The sequence below is a fragment of the Phalangium opilio genome, unplaced genomic scaffold (genome assembly GCF_054372755.1).
Source record: "Phalangium opilio isolate 3A_F unplaced genomic scaffold, DU_Popi_V2 ptg000209l_1, whole genome shotgun sequence".
Lineage (NCBI taxonomy): Eukaryota > Metazoa > Arthropoda > Arachnida > Opiliones > Phalangiidae > Phalangium > Phalangium opilio.
Genome location: NW_028324217.1, coordinates 22,642,016 through 22,657,082, shown reverse-complemented (window position 1 = coordinate 22,657,082; position 15,067 = coordinate 22,642,016). Strand labels below are relative to the sequence as shown.

Below are 15,067 nucleotides of genomic sequence, written 5' to 3'. Positions count from 1 at the left end.
CTCCACGGAAATATAGCTTGCCACTATGGACCAGTAGTAAAGGAGACAGAGATACATTTAAGGCAACAAGGACTTGGCAGTAATACGACATGCAACGTCACGCTAACTTCTACTAGTGCTAAAATTTTACCAGGAGGAGGGGCTTAAACAGCTTTTATTCTGTAAAATAACATACCATAGTGGCGCTGGAGGTGGAACTAAGCTCGAATTGCCTAGTCCCCATTTTTAAGGAACTTTCGTTGTCACTGCAATAAAATGGAAAATACCGACAGAAACTTCAACGGTTTTTCGTGTGAAAACGTTTGCCTTTTACAATTGCAATATTTCCGTGGAGTAGTTTTAATGGAGTGTAAACAAAAGTTTCAAATTTCAATTCAGTGCCACAGTGGAGCAATATGCCATGAGACGTAAATGCATTAAAATAAACTTAATTAAACTTTAATTTAAAGACAATTTAAAACACTACAACATTTTTTTCGTCCTTTCTTAAGGAAATAAAGTATTTAAAATTTTTGTTAAAATTACATTAGGACTAGGGCGGAAATCGTTCGGAATGACAGTCCTACAAAGGGAACACTCGTATTGCTTGGATTTTAGTTGTTTTTTAAGACATTTCAAACAGAAAGTGTGGCTACACTTTAAACTCACGGAATCTCTATTCATTAAAATGCCACAAATAGTGCACTGAAATTGTTCTATCACTTTTTCAAGGAATTTCTGAAATGATAACAATAAATAATATTAATTTCGCAAAAACAATTCGCTGGCAAGCCTATAAGCGTGAAGGCAAATTATAAGTCTTTTAACGAGTCGGGGGGGGGGGAATAGAGAATGGTCATTATTAGGCCTGGGCTGGTACTCAGACTTGGACTGCAACTTGTTTACCCCCTAGAAATTCGCGGGTACTCGCGCGAGTACTGGGCAAAGCTAGTAACTCTACTCGAAGAGTTCATTTTTCCCTATGCGAGTAATCTTTTGTCCTTGAACTAGTCTAATTTTGTTGGGCAAGTCCATTTCTTCTTCGCGAGGAAACTAGCCAATCAGGTAAGAGCTTCTTGACGTCATGAGTTTATAGAAAGTATAGTACACGATGTTGGCGATCCAAAGGTTAATTAGTTTTTAGGAAAAAGGGGCGATTTCTCATATTACACAGCGCGAACAAGTTTAAACAACAATGAGTAAGTTTTCTATTTATTATATCTATATATTTTTTGGTATAATCATTAACCTCAGCTAGTTTTGATGGAAAGGATAAACCGGGTGGCCTTAAATGAAGAGTTAAGGGGTGTGGCTTAAGATTATAAGATAGCTCCTCCTACTGAGGGAATGTGCCTAATTGGCTTAGAGCGGAATTTCACCATTTTACCACTCTCTAGAGAGACAATTCTAAAGATACTAAGAGTTGATTGGGGGAAAGCTATTTTCTTAGTAAGGGTGGGCGAATACTCGTGATCGTCTATGACGAATAATTCGATCGAATATCGAGACCAATAACTGTCTCGGTATTCGTTTGAACCCATTTTTACTATTCGATAAATATTCGACAACCAATTTCGCAAAGGGCCTTGGTACATCTTTGTACCAAGGTGTGTAGTCAAATATTAACCCCTAAAAATGTACTTTCACTAAAAGCATAGTCATTTTCGAATAAATATTTTGTAAAAACTGGCTACTAACAACCTCCTTTAGTACTGATATTCGCCAAGTATTCGCGAATAATAGGCCTAATATTCGACGAGTATTCGATAAGACTATATTTTCATTAAGCCTAATTATTCGATATTCCATTAAAAAATCATTATTCGTCTCGGTATTCGATAAGAAAATTTTTGGGTATTCGATATTCGTCTCGATAGTAAAAAGTGGTATTCACCCATGCTTAAATGGGGGGCAATGAGTGATCAAATTGTAATAAAATATTAACTTACTAATTCGCCTTTCTCACAAACCAAGTTGCACTCTTCCCAAATCCTTTTATTCACGCTATCCTTTGACATCAGGGCCGCTACACTTTCGGGTATAACGTAAGGAATCGGTTTCGTTTTCTTCGGTTCGGGAGCAACAGAGTCTTGAGGAGATCTCTTCCTTTTCCCATTCTTACTAGAAGGTTTTTCCTTACTTTCTTCGTTGGTTTCTGACAATGAAGCTTCATATAACATCTACAGAGGAAATATTAATTAAACTCTTTGCTAAAAAATTAGTACTATTTCTATTCAAACCAAAATATTTCGTTGCTTCCAAATTAATTTACCTGCATTTCTATTCCGAGATCTTGAATTCTTTTTTTTCCTTCTTCAGTCCATGGGGCTGGTGTTGGATCGTCCCTTTGAAGAAGATAACGCCAAATTTTAAATCCGGCACGGCCTTTCTCGGGCCAGTATTTGACGACCTACAATGTTAACTTCAGTTAGCTACACCTGAACATTAAATAGGATCAGTCTTAATGTTATTTCTTCACCTTATAGATGCCATCGTATCGATAACCTTTTTCAGGACAATACTTGGAGTGTTTAAAACCTTTGAAACCTCTTAAAACCCTAATGGGTTTCCCTCTCCGCCAGTCTTTGGCTTCGGCTCCCTCCTTATCGTTTAACGGCGCTGCGCAACTTTTGGCTAACGCTCTAGAAAAGTAAATTTAATATTTTATGGTTATTTAAATGATGGCGACTATCAACTAATGTTAACCATAAAGTGCTAATAGCGTGTAAATCTGTCATTTAATTGTAAATTAGTTTCTCAAGATAGAATATGAAAATAATACATTTCATATACACTATAAAATAATGATGTATACCGATGACTGATATCACAATTTTACTGTTTAATCGGTTCGAGGTTCATTTTATTTAAGGTGGTTAAAAAGATAAATAAATCAGTCCCAATCAGATTCACTGGGTTTAAATAATCGGTTAAAAAAAATCAACATTGATTCATTTACGTGGACCGTCATAGATTCTCGTAAAGACTAAAGCGTCGCCTGGTGAGGCGCTGTCAAAGGCTTAGTGTAGAAGGAAGTGTAAATAGGAAGATGGACTGCAAAACCGAGTAAAGTCAATTCTCGCTTGTCGTTCTCGAACTAGCTCTAAATTAAGTCTCTAGCATTATAAAAAAAATTTGGTGTTATCTTGATGTTAACGACACTGTTATGACCTGAAAAAAAGTAGCAATAAAAACAGTTCACCCGTGTTTAACGCCAGCGCGAACTACAGATCTTTAAACAGGATTGTGACAACATATTTATGATGTCATAAGCTTGTATGCCTAATAGCTCTTCTTTCCCCCGAATTGAAATAGCTCTATACTTACTTGTTATCTCTGGTTAGAACTTGATCGCAAGATTGTTCCGCCGTTCTCTTATTGCCCTCTAAACTTCGGCCTCCACTTCCGGTGTAGTAGAATAGGTCTCCTTCATCCTAAAAAGAAACGAATCCGTTCATTGCTATCGTTCCGTGATAATGTGGGCCAAAAATGTTGTGCTTCTATCAAATAGGCGTTTCCCACACGCAACAAAAACCACATAAATGAAGTTCAAGCTGAGCATTTTATACACAAGAGGAAGTGATCCCGTAGAAAGGACTGTATGCGGGAGAAAATTGCGACTTAAATCACCAGTAGCCCTTTTGTGAACATTGCAGCGACACTCACTACGCTAAAGGTGGGTTTTAATAATAATAATAATCTAGGCTTTCTCTATGAAGGGATTTACACACTAAGCCTGTGGCTTGTTTACATTGCATAGAGGGGTGGTGGCTAGCCCCTATGCCACAGCTAACCTACAGCGCCCAGTATACTAACTATTACCGTTAACCTCGGCCAGTTTTGATGGAAAGGAGAAACTAGGTTAGACCGCGGAGGAAAACTCCTTTTAACAAGCGGGGAGAACTTGCAAACTCTACGCAGAAGGAAATCATTTGTACCCAGATTTTCACCCGGTGCCACAGTCCGGGCTCGAACCCGGGACCTCTTGCTGCGAGACGAAAGCGCTGGTTCTTGCTGAGGATAAAATCGACCGGGTAGGATAAATTTATTTGAATTTTCGCGATAATTTTTAAAATTTCCTTGCACTCGCTAGATTTTTGCCCTCAACACACGCTTTTGAAAATCCATCTTTAGATAGAGCTCGGCATTTTCTATCCATTATCCACAAAGTGGTGGACAACCCGATTATTTATAAACTAAGTTGTGGATTATAATACGATTTAACACATAAGTTCTGTGGATAATTTTCGAGTATGGATAAAGATAAAATAACGTGGATAATGGATAGATATTGCCGAGCTCTATCCTTAGGGAACAATGCATTAGAAGCGCAATGCAATAAAGCTTCGCTTGAAATTTCTACACGGAATTTCGATCTACGCTGCACTTGAAAAATGGGCCATTATTTTGAGAGCAATCTAAATACGTTATGATCGATCAACATTATTTTAAGACTAGGCGTTGCATTTGAGCCAACACATCATGAAACGATCTTTATAATTCTAAAGTCAGAAACCCATTTTCCACTCTCACTGGAATTAAGCGACTCCATCAGGCGTCCTATTTTTTTCGACAAGCCAGATCTTAGCATCACTTTTTTCCAAGATAGATCGAGCGTACATCGAAAATCGGGACTCTACGAATACTAACAAGATCGTCTTCATAGCCTCCAGAGAGCACTATCGAAAAGGCGCCGTCCTCTTCCCGTCCGTGTATTCCAGCAACTGGTGGACGATGAACGCCAGATCCAGCGGCTAGATTCCTGTACTGCCAGGACATTCCTACTACTATTCCCGGTATGGGTCCAAAATGATCCATGGGCACAATCGTGCATTCTTTGGTGCTTCCGGCGCAAGCCATGCCTTTACCCCAATCACGAGTGGATGGTCCGATGGACACTCTCGAATTTTTTTTATTTTTCCCTTTTTGTCCGGGTCTGACAATTTTGCAATCTCGGCAGTAATAATCGTCCTCTGGTACCGAATCCAGTTTCGGTTTCAAACACCAGAGGTGAAAGAATTTCAAACAGCGATCGCACTGGATTTGTTGCTCAGGTGCTTCTTTACCACCACACAGTGAACACGAACATTCGCGGCACTTAACATCCGGTTTATCGTCGCAATAGTCACATTCGGGTTTTTTAAGTCCTGTAGGAAGGAAGGATAAAGTGAACAATTTAAGCGATATACTAAAATTGGCTGACAAACAAACAAATTGTACTTTTTAGACTAGAGCCGTTAAGCATCAGTTCATTTAAGGCCGCGTCTCTATCTGCCAAGAGGACATTTTCTTCTATAATATACATTTCATCCACTAGATGAATTTTGCAGTCCCTTAGCGCAGTGTCGTCAACTCTGTTGGGAAATAAAAATACGATTCAAGGAACTGAAACCTTTTTAAATCTTTTTTCGAGTCTTAACATAAATTAAGTATTGTTAAGTTTTGTTTTTCTTTCAAGGAAAGATAGGATTTGATGGGACTTGGTCGAGAATGAAAGGATCAAACCATTATTTTAGGAGTTTCAGAAGCGATTAAGATGAGAAATAAGTGAAATTAAAAACTTTAACATCCTCTTTTACTCTAGCGCGTGCGTTAACGGTGGATTAAAATAATTAGCTCAATCAGCAGTTGCTAATTAACTCTTAGCTATAATTACAAAATTCATATTGAGCCTTTGAAGCTCAGCTTAAACGCGCAATTGGTTTAAAATATGAAACTAGGAATTTTAGAGAAAATATCGGGGGGGGGGGGGAAACTGGGGTTGACAAGAAATTGGGTGTTCGTTGATTAAAGCAAACCTGCCAATAATTATGATAAACGAGAAAAAAACAAAATACCCAAGCAAGAGGGTTCCAAAGACAAATTTCAGTCTCCTTGCGCTTTTACGGTTGACGATCATATCGTAATAATATCCAATTTTAGTTGGAGCATCATCGTTATAATTCACCATAACCTTCAAGCCAGGCGTCACTTTGTCAAATGGCACCTTTCGTCGAGCTCTTGGGCGAATACTTCTTAATGGGAGATCAGCCTTGGTTTTGCTAGAAACAAAACCAAACGAAACCAAAAAAAAAGGGGGTTGGCATTAATTTCGAGAAATGGCCATGAATATGGAGTAGGCAAAGGGGTGCAAATCTCCCCTACTAAGCGTCAGACCCTCACTTTGCCAATCAGGAGCCTTCCCCCCCCCCACTAGCCTTTCACTCTGAGAAGCTTGCCGCCATTTTGGTGGAAAGGGGAGGAGCCATTTTAAGCCACACCTCTCTGGCAGCTCCCTATAGCTTCTGAATATACTCACTCCAGTTCAAACTCAACGGAGTAAATCAGTGAGTCTCCTGTACTGTTTGAGGTTGAAGGTTGATGGGCTTCCTCGGCTTGTCGAGCAATTCTGACAATTTTGGCCTCAAGCCAAGCCCCTTTAAACTCCTCCTGGAAGTTTTTTGCATCAACGAGTTCACCAACATTAAAGTACAGACTGGTTGCTGGTTCAAGAGTTGGCGAGTTACTAATCTCTTCCTTCAAAGCAAAAAAAATAAATAAAGATGTGTTAAAGACTTGATGCCATCTTTGAGCGCAAAATGTACTGAAACGCGACAAGGAAAGTCAACTTGTTGTAGGGGAACCACGTGGCCCGCGCTTTGCTTTAAGCCCGTGACTATTTACAACAACAAATAATGTAAAGTTCTCTAAAAGGGGGCGCTGCTTACAATCTACTCTATAATGGAATCTTTAAGAATTGATGCCAGTCTTGGAATTAAGAATATTTTTTAAACTAGTTCTTGGGATCAAAAATTTTGATCTAGTTCCCCCCCCCATAGTTTTCCTACAGATTTGCAATTAATAAACTGTTTCCCCCAGGACCAGTAACCTCCACTTTTTTAAAAACTGGTCCAATCAATTAGTTTGAGACCCACGCAATTTCCCCCAGCGTACTTGATGCCATCTTTGTGAGAAACGCGACAAAATCTTAGAAATGGTATTCCTAACATTAAACCCTACTAATTACAACAAATAATGTTAAGTCAAGAATTGGGGCGCTTCTAGAAAATACTCAATTAATTTTGGCAACTGCAACTTGTCTAAATGCAATGTTGTTACATATTGCCCCTTCATGAACTAAGTATGATTAAATTTCAGTTATGATACGTGGTTGGTTCCATTACTGCCCAAAATGTAAAAAGTTGTAACGTTACGTACAATGTCGTTTGTAGTGGCTTCTTCATTAATGGCGGTTTCATTGTCAGTTCCAGTTACAGAACTACTTCCCTTTTTACATCTGACTTCAGCATCGACATTAACCTTTACGAAAACTTGCAACGTATGCCTTTCTTCAATCCCATAATGATACAGAAAGGCGTCTTCGATGGTACCACATTCATCGGTGTGCTTATCGGTAAGCTGTTTTCATTCATATTAATTTAATTAATAAAAAAAGGTAGATGAATACCAGGACAACAACGGAAAAAGCGCAACTTACCACTTTCCCTTGAAAGATTAAAACAAACCTATTTATAGGAATATCTATAGTTTGTGATACATCGTTCCTGAATGTAAGAACCGTTTTTGTTTTAGAAAAATCACTCGAATTAATCTTAAATATTTTGCCCGAAACCGAGCCATCAGCGTAGGAGACTTTAACCCGCATGTTAAATGAACCAAGTCCAAGCCGCGAGTGTCGGAGTGCGGGTTACTTCGCGTGTGTTTCGCAACTGCCACCGACCGCCGTGCGCTTCGCCCTAGGCTACAACAGTTGCAGTTATGGAATTTCCCGCCTTTTCTAACCCACCAGGGCCGCGCCCCGGAATTCAAATCGCCGGTAGCGCTAGGGGAATTTCCCGCCTTTTTAAAAGGAGAGCCACGGCCAACTCTAATAACGTGCAAACTATAAAAGCAACCTTAGCAACAGTCTGTAGTCCAAAATAGCATTAAAGCCGCAGCTTCGCAAAGCAATAAGCGGGTCAATGATCTTATGCCTTTTTACCTCTCCGAGTGACGTATGTCACGGAGAGGTTCTAATTTCGACGTGTCTGTGTGTCTGTCTGTCTGTCTGTGTGTGTGTCTGTCTGTCCGTTGTTACACCCACGTGACCGCGTTCGCAGTTTGCAAATCGGAGCAAACGTGTATTCAATTTCCAGACCGCATTTACAGTCCCGGAAATTGTATTCAACTTACAGGCTATTACTCCATTGCCTGTCTAACAACTCTGTTCATTTGTCCACCCCACATGGACACCAGTCTGAACTTACTGGCTTCTAAACACCACCATCTTCTAGTCTTTCGCCCATTTCACATGGACACCAGCCTGTACTTACTGGCTTCTAAACACCACCACCTTCTCGTCTTTGTTTTTGTCCATCCCACATGGACACCAGTCTGTACTTACTGGCTTCTAAACACCACCACCTTCTCGTCTTTGTCCATTCCACATGGACACCAGTCCGTACTTACTGGCTTCTAAACACCACCACCTTCTTGTCTTCGTTTTTGTCCATCCCACATGGACACCAGTCTGTACACCTGGCTTCTAACACCACCATCTTCCGGTCTTTGTTTTTGTCCATCCCACATGGACACCAGTCTGTACACCTGGCTTCTAACACCACCATCATCCTTAAGGTTAAGACATACGCGGCGATCGGCTAGGGTTACGAGAAACGTCTAGCCTTCCAATGGAGGGGTCTTCCTCCAAGGTTCACGCAATTGCGATGTTCTTATCTACAGCTGCGATTCGAATCCTTTATATACTACCTATTTAAGTAAGGCGAAGCAACCGGCGTATGCTTCATTTCAAACGCCAATATTAGTCAAATTTCTCAAGATTGTTTAATTATTCTTTTTTAAAACGATGTAACGCTCAATAAGGCGAACAACTAGCGAAGAAAATATTAAATATTAATTATATTTATTTTAATATTTAAGATAATCTCTTTTCTCAATTCAAAATTAATACGGAAAGAGTTTAAAAGCAGTCTATTTTTTTTGTCTGTGTGTGTCTGTCCGTTGTCACACTAGTGCGCCGCGTTAGCAGTTCGCTTTGTTTTGATGTGTTAAGAAATCCTACAGAACCTTAATATTCACTTTTTCCATAATATAAAGTGAATATGTGGAAATCTTTTTCGTAATTACGATGCATTTAGTACTTTTGTAGCTTTAAAGCTCTGTTTCATTTTGATATTCCAAGGATGTTTTTTAATATTATTATTTGAAATGGCTGTTTATATATTACTTAAGCTATACTACATCTGTATATAGAATAATCCTTGGTTTAGTTATATCAAGACGAAAGCTAAGGCCTGGATTCTGTCGGGTAAATCAAGTTTGATCCGCAATAGGTTAGTGAGACAAAGAGTAAATAATTGAGACCTGAGGTGGATTAAACTTTGGGTTTTGATTATCTTGTCTGTAATGAAGGGACATTAACGGTTCAGAGTGAGTCGAAAGTTAAATACACGTTTAAATAATCAGATTTAGATTTTATAATAGAAGAAAGCATTATGGTAGCAATTAGATCAGTGAAAGGGATAATCGTTATCGGGTTAGTGGTATGCATCAGAGAATAAAATTTAACATAGAACTTATATATTCTTTGTAAGTAATGATTTGAAACCTAGGATTAGCGGATGATTATATATTTTGACAATGTAGAGATAACTATTCAATCAGTGTTGCCAATGTGTGGGAAATTTCGCACATCGTGGTAAATTTTGGTATGGTTTTAGGCTCTGTGGGAAAAAGGTAATTTTTTCCAAAAATCGGTCAAATGTGGGAATTTTCTTGTATTAGTGTTAATAGTGCAGAATATGCAGTTAAGGTTAGTGCATTTTCGAAAATTTTGCTCGGTTAAATAATTGCAAGTAACATTTTGAAATAAATTCGGTGATTTTAAATTTGGCGCTGGAAAAAAGTAGCATATTTAGATAATTTTAAAGCTTTATAGCGTTTTGGCGCATTTGTACATATTGTCAAAGCCATGCGGAGTGATATTCCATATAAAACCTAGTAGGAAAAAATAGTACAGATAAATATGACTGTAACTTTTCTTCCGTATTTTAGCTGGGGGTGGGGCTAAAAAGGGGGTGTGGGAAATGTGGGAAATTTTTCAAATGTAAGTGGGAAAATCCACTTTCTAACATTGGCAACACTGTATTCAATGACTTAAGCCTCGTTACACAAAACAAAGCGAAAAAATGTTGCTCTAGTATTTCGATATTGAGTCCTATACTAGTCTTTTCCCCGACTCGGAGAGGTAATATTTTGGTTTTCCCAACTTGTTCCATTTTGCGTGGAATAGTTTTGTGATAGTGAAAAGAAGTTATTGTGCAGCGAATTCTAAATTATCTGACATTGTTTTAATTGTTATAATTATTATTATTTAATTGTATAATTATTATTATTAATTGTTATAATTATTATTATTAATTGTTATAATTATTATTATTAATTGTTATAATTATTATTATTTTTTTAATATTACATTATTATCCGTTTTTTGTTCTCATATTACTGTACTCCCTTAGTGTCTTTCCGTAACATGCCTAATGTATCGATTTACGATGTTCACACATACGTCACACCAGTTGACTTTGTGAACAACACATTCAAATAAATAAATAAAACCCGAACACAATGAGTGTGGGTAAATGCCTACGTCATTTCATGACAACCTTTCAGTAACCAGTGACGAAGTTATGGTACATATATTATGAACTGATGCAAAAATGTAATAAAATAGGAAAATTTTCTGAGAAAAAGGTTTAGGGATAACGCACCTCGCCAAAATATGGAGCTTCATGTTTTCGATGTCTAGTCAAATTTAATCGCGATAAAGGAACGAAACTTTTGTAAATTTGATATTAAACTGTACCAGAAGTATATAATACTTCTCTTCGAGAGAAGTGTACTACAAAGCGGGGTAAGTGTAACGTCATTCTTCCCAACATCGGAACATTTGGAGCAAGGTTACTAAACCGAATCACATACGCGAAAATAGTTCCCTCGTCATTAGTCTATTTGCTTTAAACTATTTGGCAAGACGCACTTGTGGATTTTTGTCTCACCCCAAGACGAGGTTACGGAGTTGATTGCTGAGGATTTAGTACCAAACAGTTATAGAATTCACCTTACGGTGCGATGCCCATCTGTAGTCTCATGAGCGGGAGAGCAAGCAAAAAGGGTGAGCCTGGGAAGAATGACGTTTAACGTTACATAACTAATGTATTAATCCCCTTCTGACTGTACTAACATTTCGAATAAGTCTGAAATTAGGATATTAAAGGACCTTTCGTAAAATTAATGGATGATATAGGACAGGTTCAAACTTTAGGATTTTATAGGAATTATAGGACCGCTGGGCTTCCAGTATTGAAAATAGTTTTCTGAAACTCATTTACTATTTTTGAATTATAAGAAGGGCAAAAAAATTTTTTGCATCACTCAGTGTGGTTTCCAATGTGCTAAGGTTGTACAGCACCATAGCCCACTCGATCACGCACTCGACAACGCAAGCTGCTCGCGTCGTGTATGCGTGATCGAGTGGGCTATGACAGGACTAAGGCTATTAATAACAAGTTGGGAAAACCAAAATATTACCTCTCCGAGTCAAGAGGAGGCCTACTTACAAACTTTACCCAGATATGGAAATGTTTCTTTTTTTAGAACAAATATTGAAGTTCATTTTATGAAATATTAAAGAGGTATACAAAGCATAGCGAATGTACTGTAAATCAGACGACATTTTACATCCAATAAGGATATACTTGTACACATTAAAATCATCCGATGGGGGAAAAACGGGAAATAAAGAGATAAAACTTTGGAGGGATATTACTTCTACGTGTTTGTAGAGGCCCAAATTTTCTACTCCTCAACTGAATACCCTCTATGTTCAAAACCAGATTCACAACAGGGTTGCAGTTTAAACATGACACTTCTAACAGCGCTGAGCTCTGCTGAACGCGGCCTAGATTTTCACCATGATGCTCTATTCAATTATAAAATCTAAGCCTGATTATTTAAAAGTGTATTTAACCTTCGGCTCACTCTGAACCGTTAATGTCTCTGCATTACAGAAACGAAAACCAAACCCAAGCGTTTACTTTTTGGTTCACTAGGCCTATTGACAAATAAAAGTTTATTAGGCCGACATAGTAGCGTTCTTCTCGTTATTAATAACGAAAGGATTATGCTATAAACAGATGTAGTATAGCTTAAGTAATATATAAACATCCATTTCAAATAATAATATAAAAAAATATTCTTGGGATATCAAAATGAAACAGAGGATTAAAGCTACAAAACTACTAAATGCATCGTAATTACGAAAAAGATTTCCACATATTCACCTTATATTATGGAAAAAGTGAATATTAACACATCAAAACAAAGCGAACTGTTAAAGCGGCGCACTAGTGTGAAAACGGACAGACACACAAAGACAAAAAAATAGACTGCTTTTTAACTTTTCCGTATTAATTTTGAATTGAGAAACAAGATTATCTTAAATATTAAAATAAATATAATTAATATTTAGTATTTTCTTCGTTAGTTGTTCGCCTTATTGAGCGTTACATCGTTTTAAAAAAGAATAATTAAACAACCTTGAGAGACTTGACTATTATTGACGTTTGAAATGAAGCATCCTCCTGTTGCTTCGCCTTGCTCAAATAGGTAGTATATAAAGGATTCGAATAGCAGCTGTATACAAGAACATCGCAATTGCGTGAACCTTGGAGGAAGACCCCCTCCATTGGAAGGCAAGACGTTTCTCGTAACCCTAGCCGATCGCCGCGTATGTCTTAACCTTAAGGATGATGATGGAGTAGAAGCCAGGTGTACAGACTGGTGTCCATGTGGGATGGACCAAAACAAAGACCAGAAGATGGTGGTGTTAGAAGCCAGGTGTACAGACTGGTGTCCATGTGGGATGGACAATAACAAAGACCAGATGATGGTGGTGTTAGAAGCCAGGTGTACAGACTGGTGTCCATGTGGGATGGACAAAAACAAAGACCAGAAGGTGGTGGTGTTAGAAGCCAGGTGTACAGACTGGTGTCCATGTGGAATGGACAAAGAATAGAAGATGGTGGTGTTTAGAAGCCAGTAAGTACAGACTGGTGTCCATGTGGAATGGGCGAAAGACTAGAAGATGGTGGTGTATAGATGTCAGTAAGTTCAGACTGGTGTCCATGTGGGGTGGACAAATGAACAGAGTTGTTAGACAGGCAATGGAGTAATAGCCTGTAAGTGGAATACAATTTCCGGGACTGTAAATGCGGTCTGGAAGTTGAATACACGTTTGCTCCGATTTGGAAACTGCGAACGCGGTCACGTGGGTGTAACAACGGACAGACAGACACACAGACAGACAGACAGACACACAGACAGACACACAGACAGACACACAGACAGACACACAGACACGTCGAAATTAGAACCTCTCCGTGACATACGTCACTCGGAGAGGTAAAAACTGTCTTTGTAGACAAAGATGGGAAAAGACCCATCGTTAATGAGTAACGGGGCAGTTCTTATCCTACACGTGACGATCGACATTATGTCCAAATAAACTTTAATTAAAACTATAACCGAGTGTGTCTTCATTCACAAACACAACATCTTGCCGTGTCGAGGAGGGTCTGGTTTGCTCTTTTCGCAACACCATTTTGTTGAGGAGTTCCGGGTATCGTCAATTGCCTGTCAATTCCGAGTTCGCTAAGCGTCGCCTTGAACGAATTTCCCATATATTCTCCCCCGTTATCACTTCGTAAAGTGCCTATCTTCGTTTCTTGGGCATTTTCTACTTTTCGCCTATACACGTCAAATTTCTCCTCAACTTCGCTCTTTTTAGTTATCAAGTAAACCTCCGTGTATCGTGAATAGTCGTCTATAAAGGTCACGAAGTATTTCTTGCCTCCCTTCGATATTGGCGTGATAGGACCACAAACGTCCGTATGAACCAATCGTAAGGGTTTTTCTTCTCTAGTGAAACTTTTCTTCGGGAAAGGAGTAGCTTTCAATTTTCCTTCCATGCATGTTTCGCATTTGGAATAGATCTTCTCTTCCATGACGTCTAGTTGTATATTACATTTGTTTGACACTTCTTTAACAGCCGTAACATGTAAGTGACCCAAACGTTGGTGCCATAAGTCTAGCGTCTTTGACATGGCTTTGTTGGCAACCTTCTTCGGTTGTACTTCATGAAAGTAATTATATAGAAAAGGACTTGGTTTGCCCAAGCCTAAAAAACAAAACGATAAGAGTTTTTTCCAGTTGACTGAAGCGCGGATATTTTATTTTTCTATATAATTTTAAAGACAATCCGCATTTTACTACTCTTTAGAATTTAATTCAATCTCCTGATTTTACTGCTAATGGATTTATTTCCTATAAATTAATTGAAATAAAAAATTACTTATCTCAGATTTTTCATGATAAAATTTTACGAAAATGGAATTGTTGAAAAATCTGAGATAAGTAATTTTTTATTTCAATTAATTTATAGGAAATAAATCCATTAGCAGTAAAATCAGGAGATTGAATTAAATTCTAAAGAGTAGTAAAATACGGATTGTCTTTAAAATTATATAGAAAAATAAAATATCCGCGCTTCAGTCAACAGCCCCTTCCAAAAAGTTTGACTGCCTTGTTCATCTTGTTGTTTAAGTTCTTCGCGCATGCGCACTTGGAGCTAAAAAACGTCATATCTAGGTTGTGAACTAGGCTATGCGGGGAAACTACTTCCTGTTTGTAGGAAGAACTGAACTGACTCAGACTAAGAACATTTTTTCAAAACTTTTTGGAAGGGGCTACTGGAAAAAACTCTTATCGTTTTGTTTTTTAGGCTTGGGCAAACCAAGTCCTTTTTTATATAATTCAGTCTGCATTTGTATTAATCTAATATAAAGCAATTTTTTGCCTGAAATGCGAAATTTTTCACTTCTAGGACGAGGTTAAAAATGGTTCTACACTTCTACTAATTCTTATAAGATACGGCTCACAATTCGTTTTAGAACCCGAGCTTAATAGTCAACTTCAAAACGAACATCCTGCCACGATTTTTAAACTATCAAATCCGTATCTTTTACAGTCC

At 38.1% G+C, this 15,067-nt stretch overlaps 1 protein-coding gene and 1 long non-coding RNA gene across 2 annotated transcripts; one reads left to right on the top strand and one right to left on the bottom strand.

Annotated features, from left to right (window-relative positions):
• Positions 1-426: 426 nt before the first annotated feature.
• LOC149621325 (E3 ubiquitin-protein ligase UHRF1-like) lies at positions 427-7,653 on the bottom strand. The gene is made up of 11 exons (XM_089854204.1): positions 7,457-7,653; positions 7,177-7,377; positions 6,278-6,495; positions 5,817-6,020; positions 5,200-5,333; positions 4,630-5,126; positions 3,307-3,413; positions 2,459-2,621; positions 2,252-2,389; positions 1,929-2,159; positions 427-717 (listed from the first exon to the last, which is right to left on the bottom strand). The coding sequence occupies exons 1-11, from the start codon at positions 7,622-7,624 to the stop codon at positions 487-489; spliced, it is 2,292 nt and encodes a 763-aa protein (XP_089710330.1). The 5' UTR covers positions 7,625-7,653; the 3' UTR covers positions 427-486.
• On the top strand, positions 865-4,664 carry LOC149621326 (uncharacterized). Its single transcript, XR_016375207.1, has 4 exons — positions 865-1,044; positions 1,124-3,655; positions 3,740-4,013; positions 4,073-4,664. It is a non-coding gene; the product is annotated as an uncharacterized LOC149621326 (long non-coding RNA).
• Positions 7,654-15,067: the final 7,414 nt, after the last annotated feature.

Excerpts from the sequence above, each read along its gene's own strand:
- LOC149621325 (XM_089854204.1), bottom strand. The coding sequence starts at position 7,624 with ATGCGGGTTAAAGTCTCCTACGCTGATGGCTCGGTTTCGGGCAAAATA. Across the intron at positions 3,414-4,629 it reads GAGGCTATGAAGACGATCTT|GATGAAGGAGACCTATTCTA; the intron begins GTTAGTATTCGT and ends GTTTCTTTTTAG. Across the intron at positions 2,622-3,306 it reads GTTCTAACCAGAGATAACAA|AGCGTTAGCCAAAAGTTGCG; the intron begins GTAAGTATAGAG and ends TTACTTTTCTAG.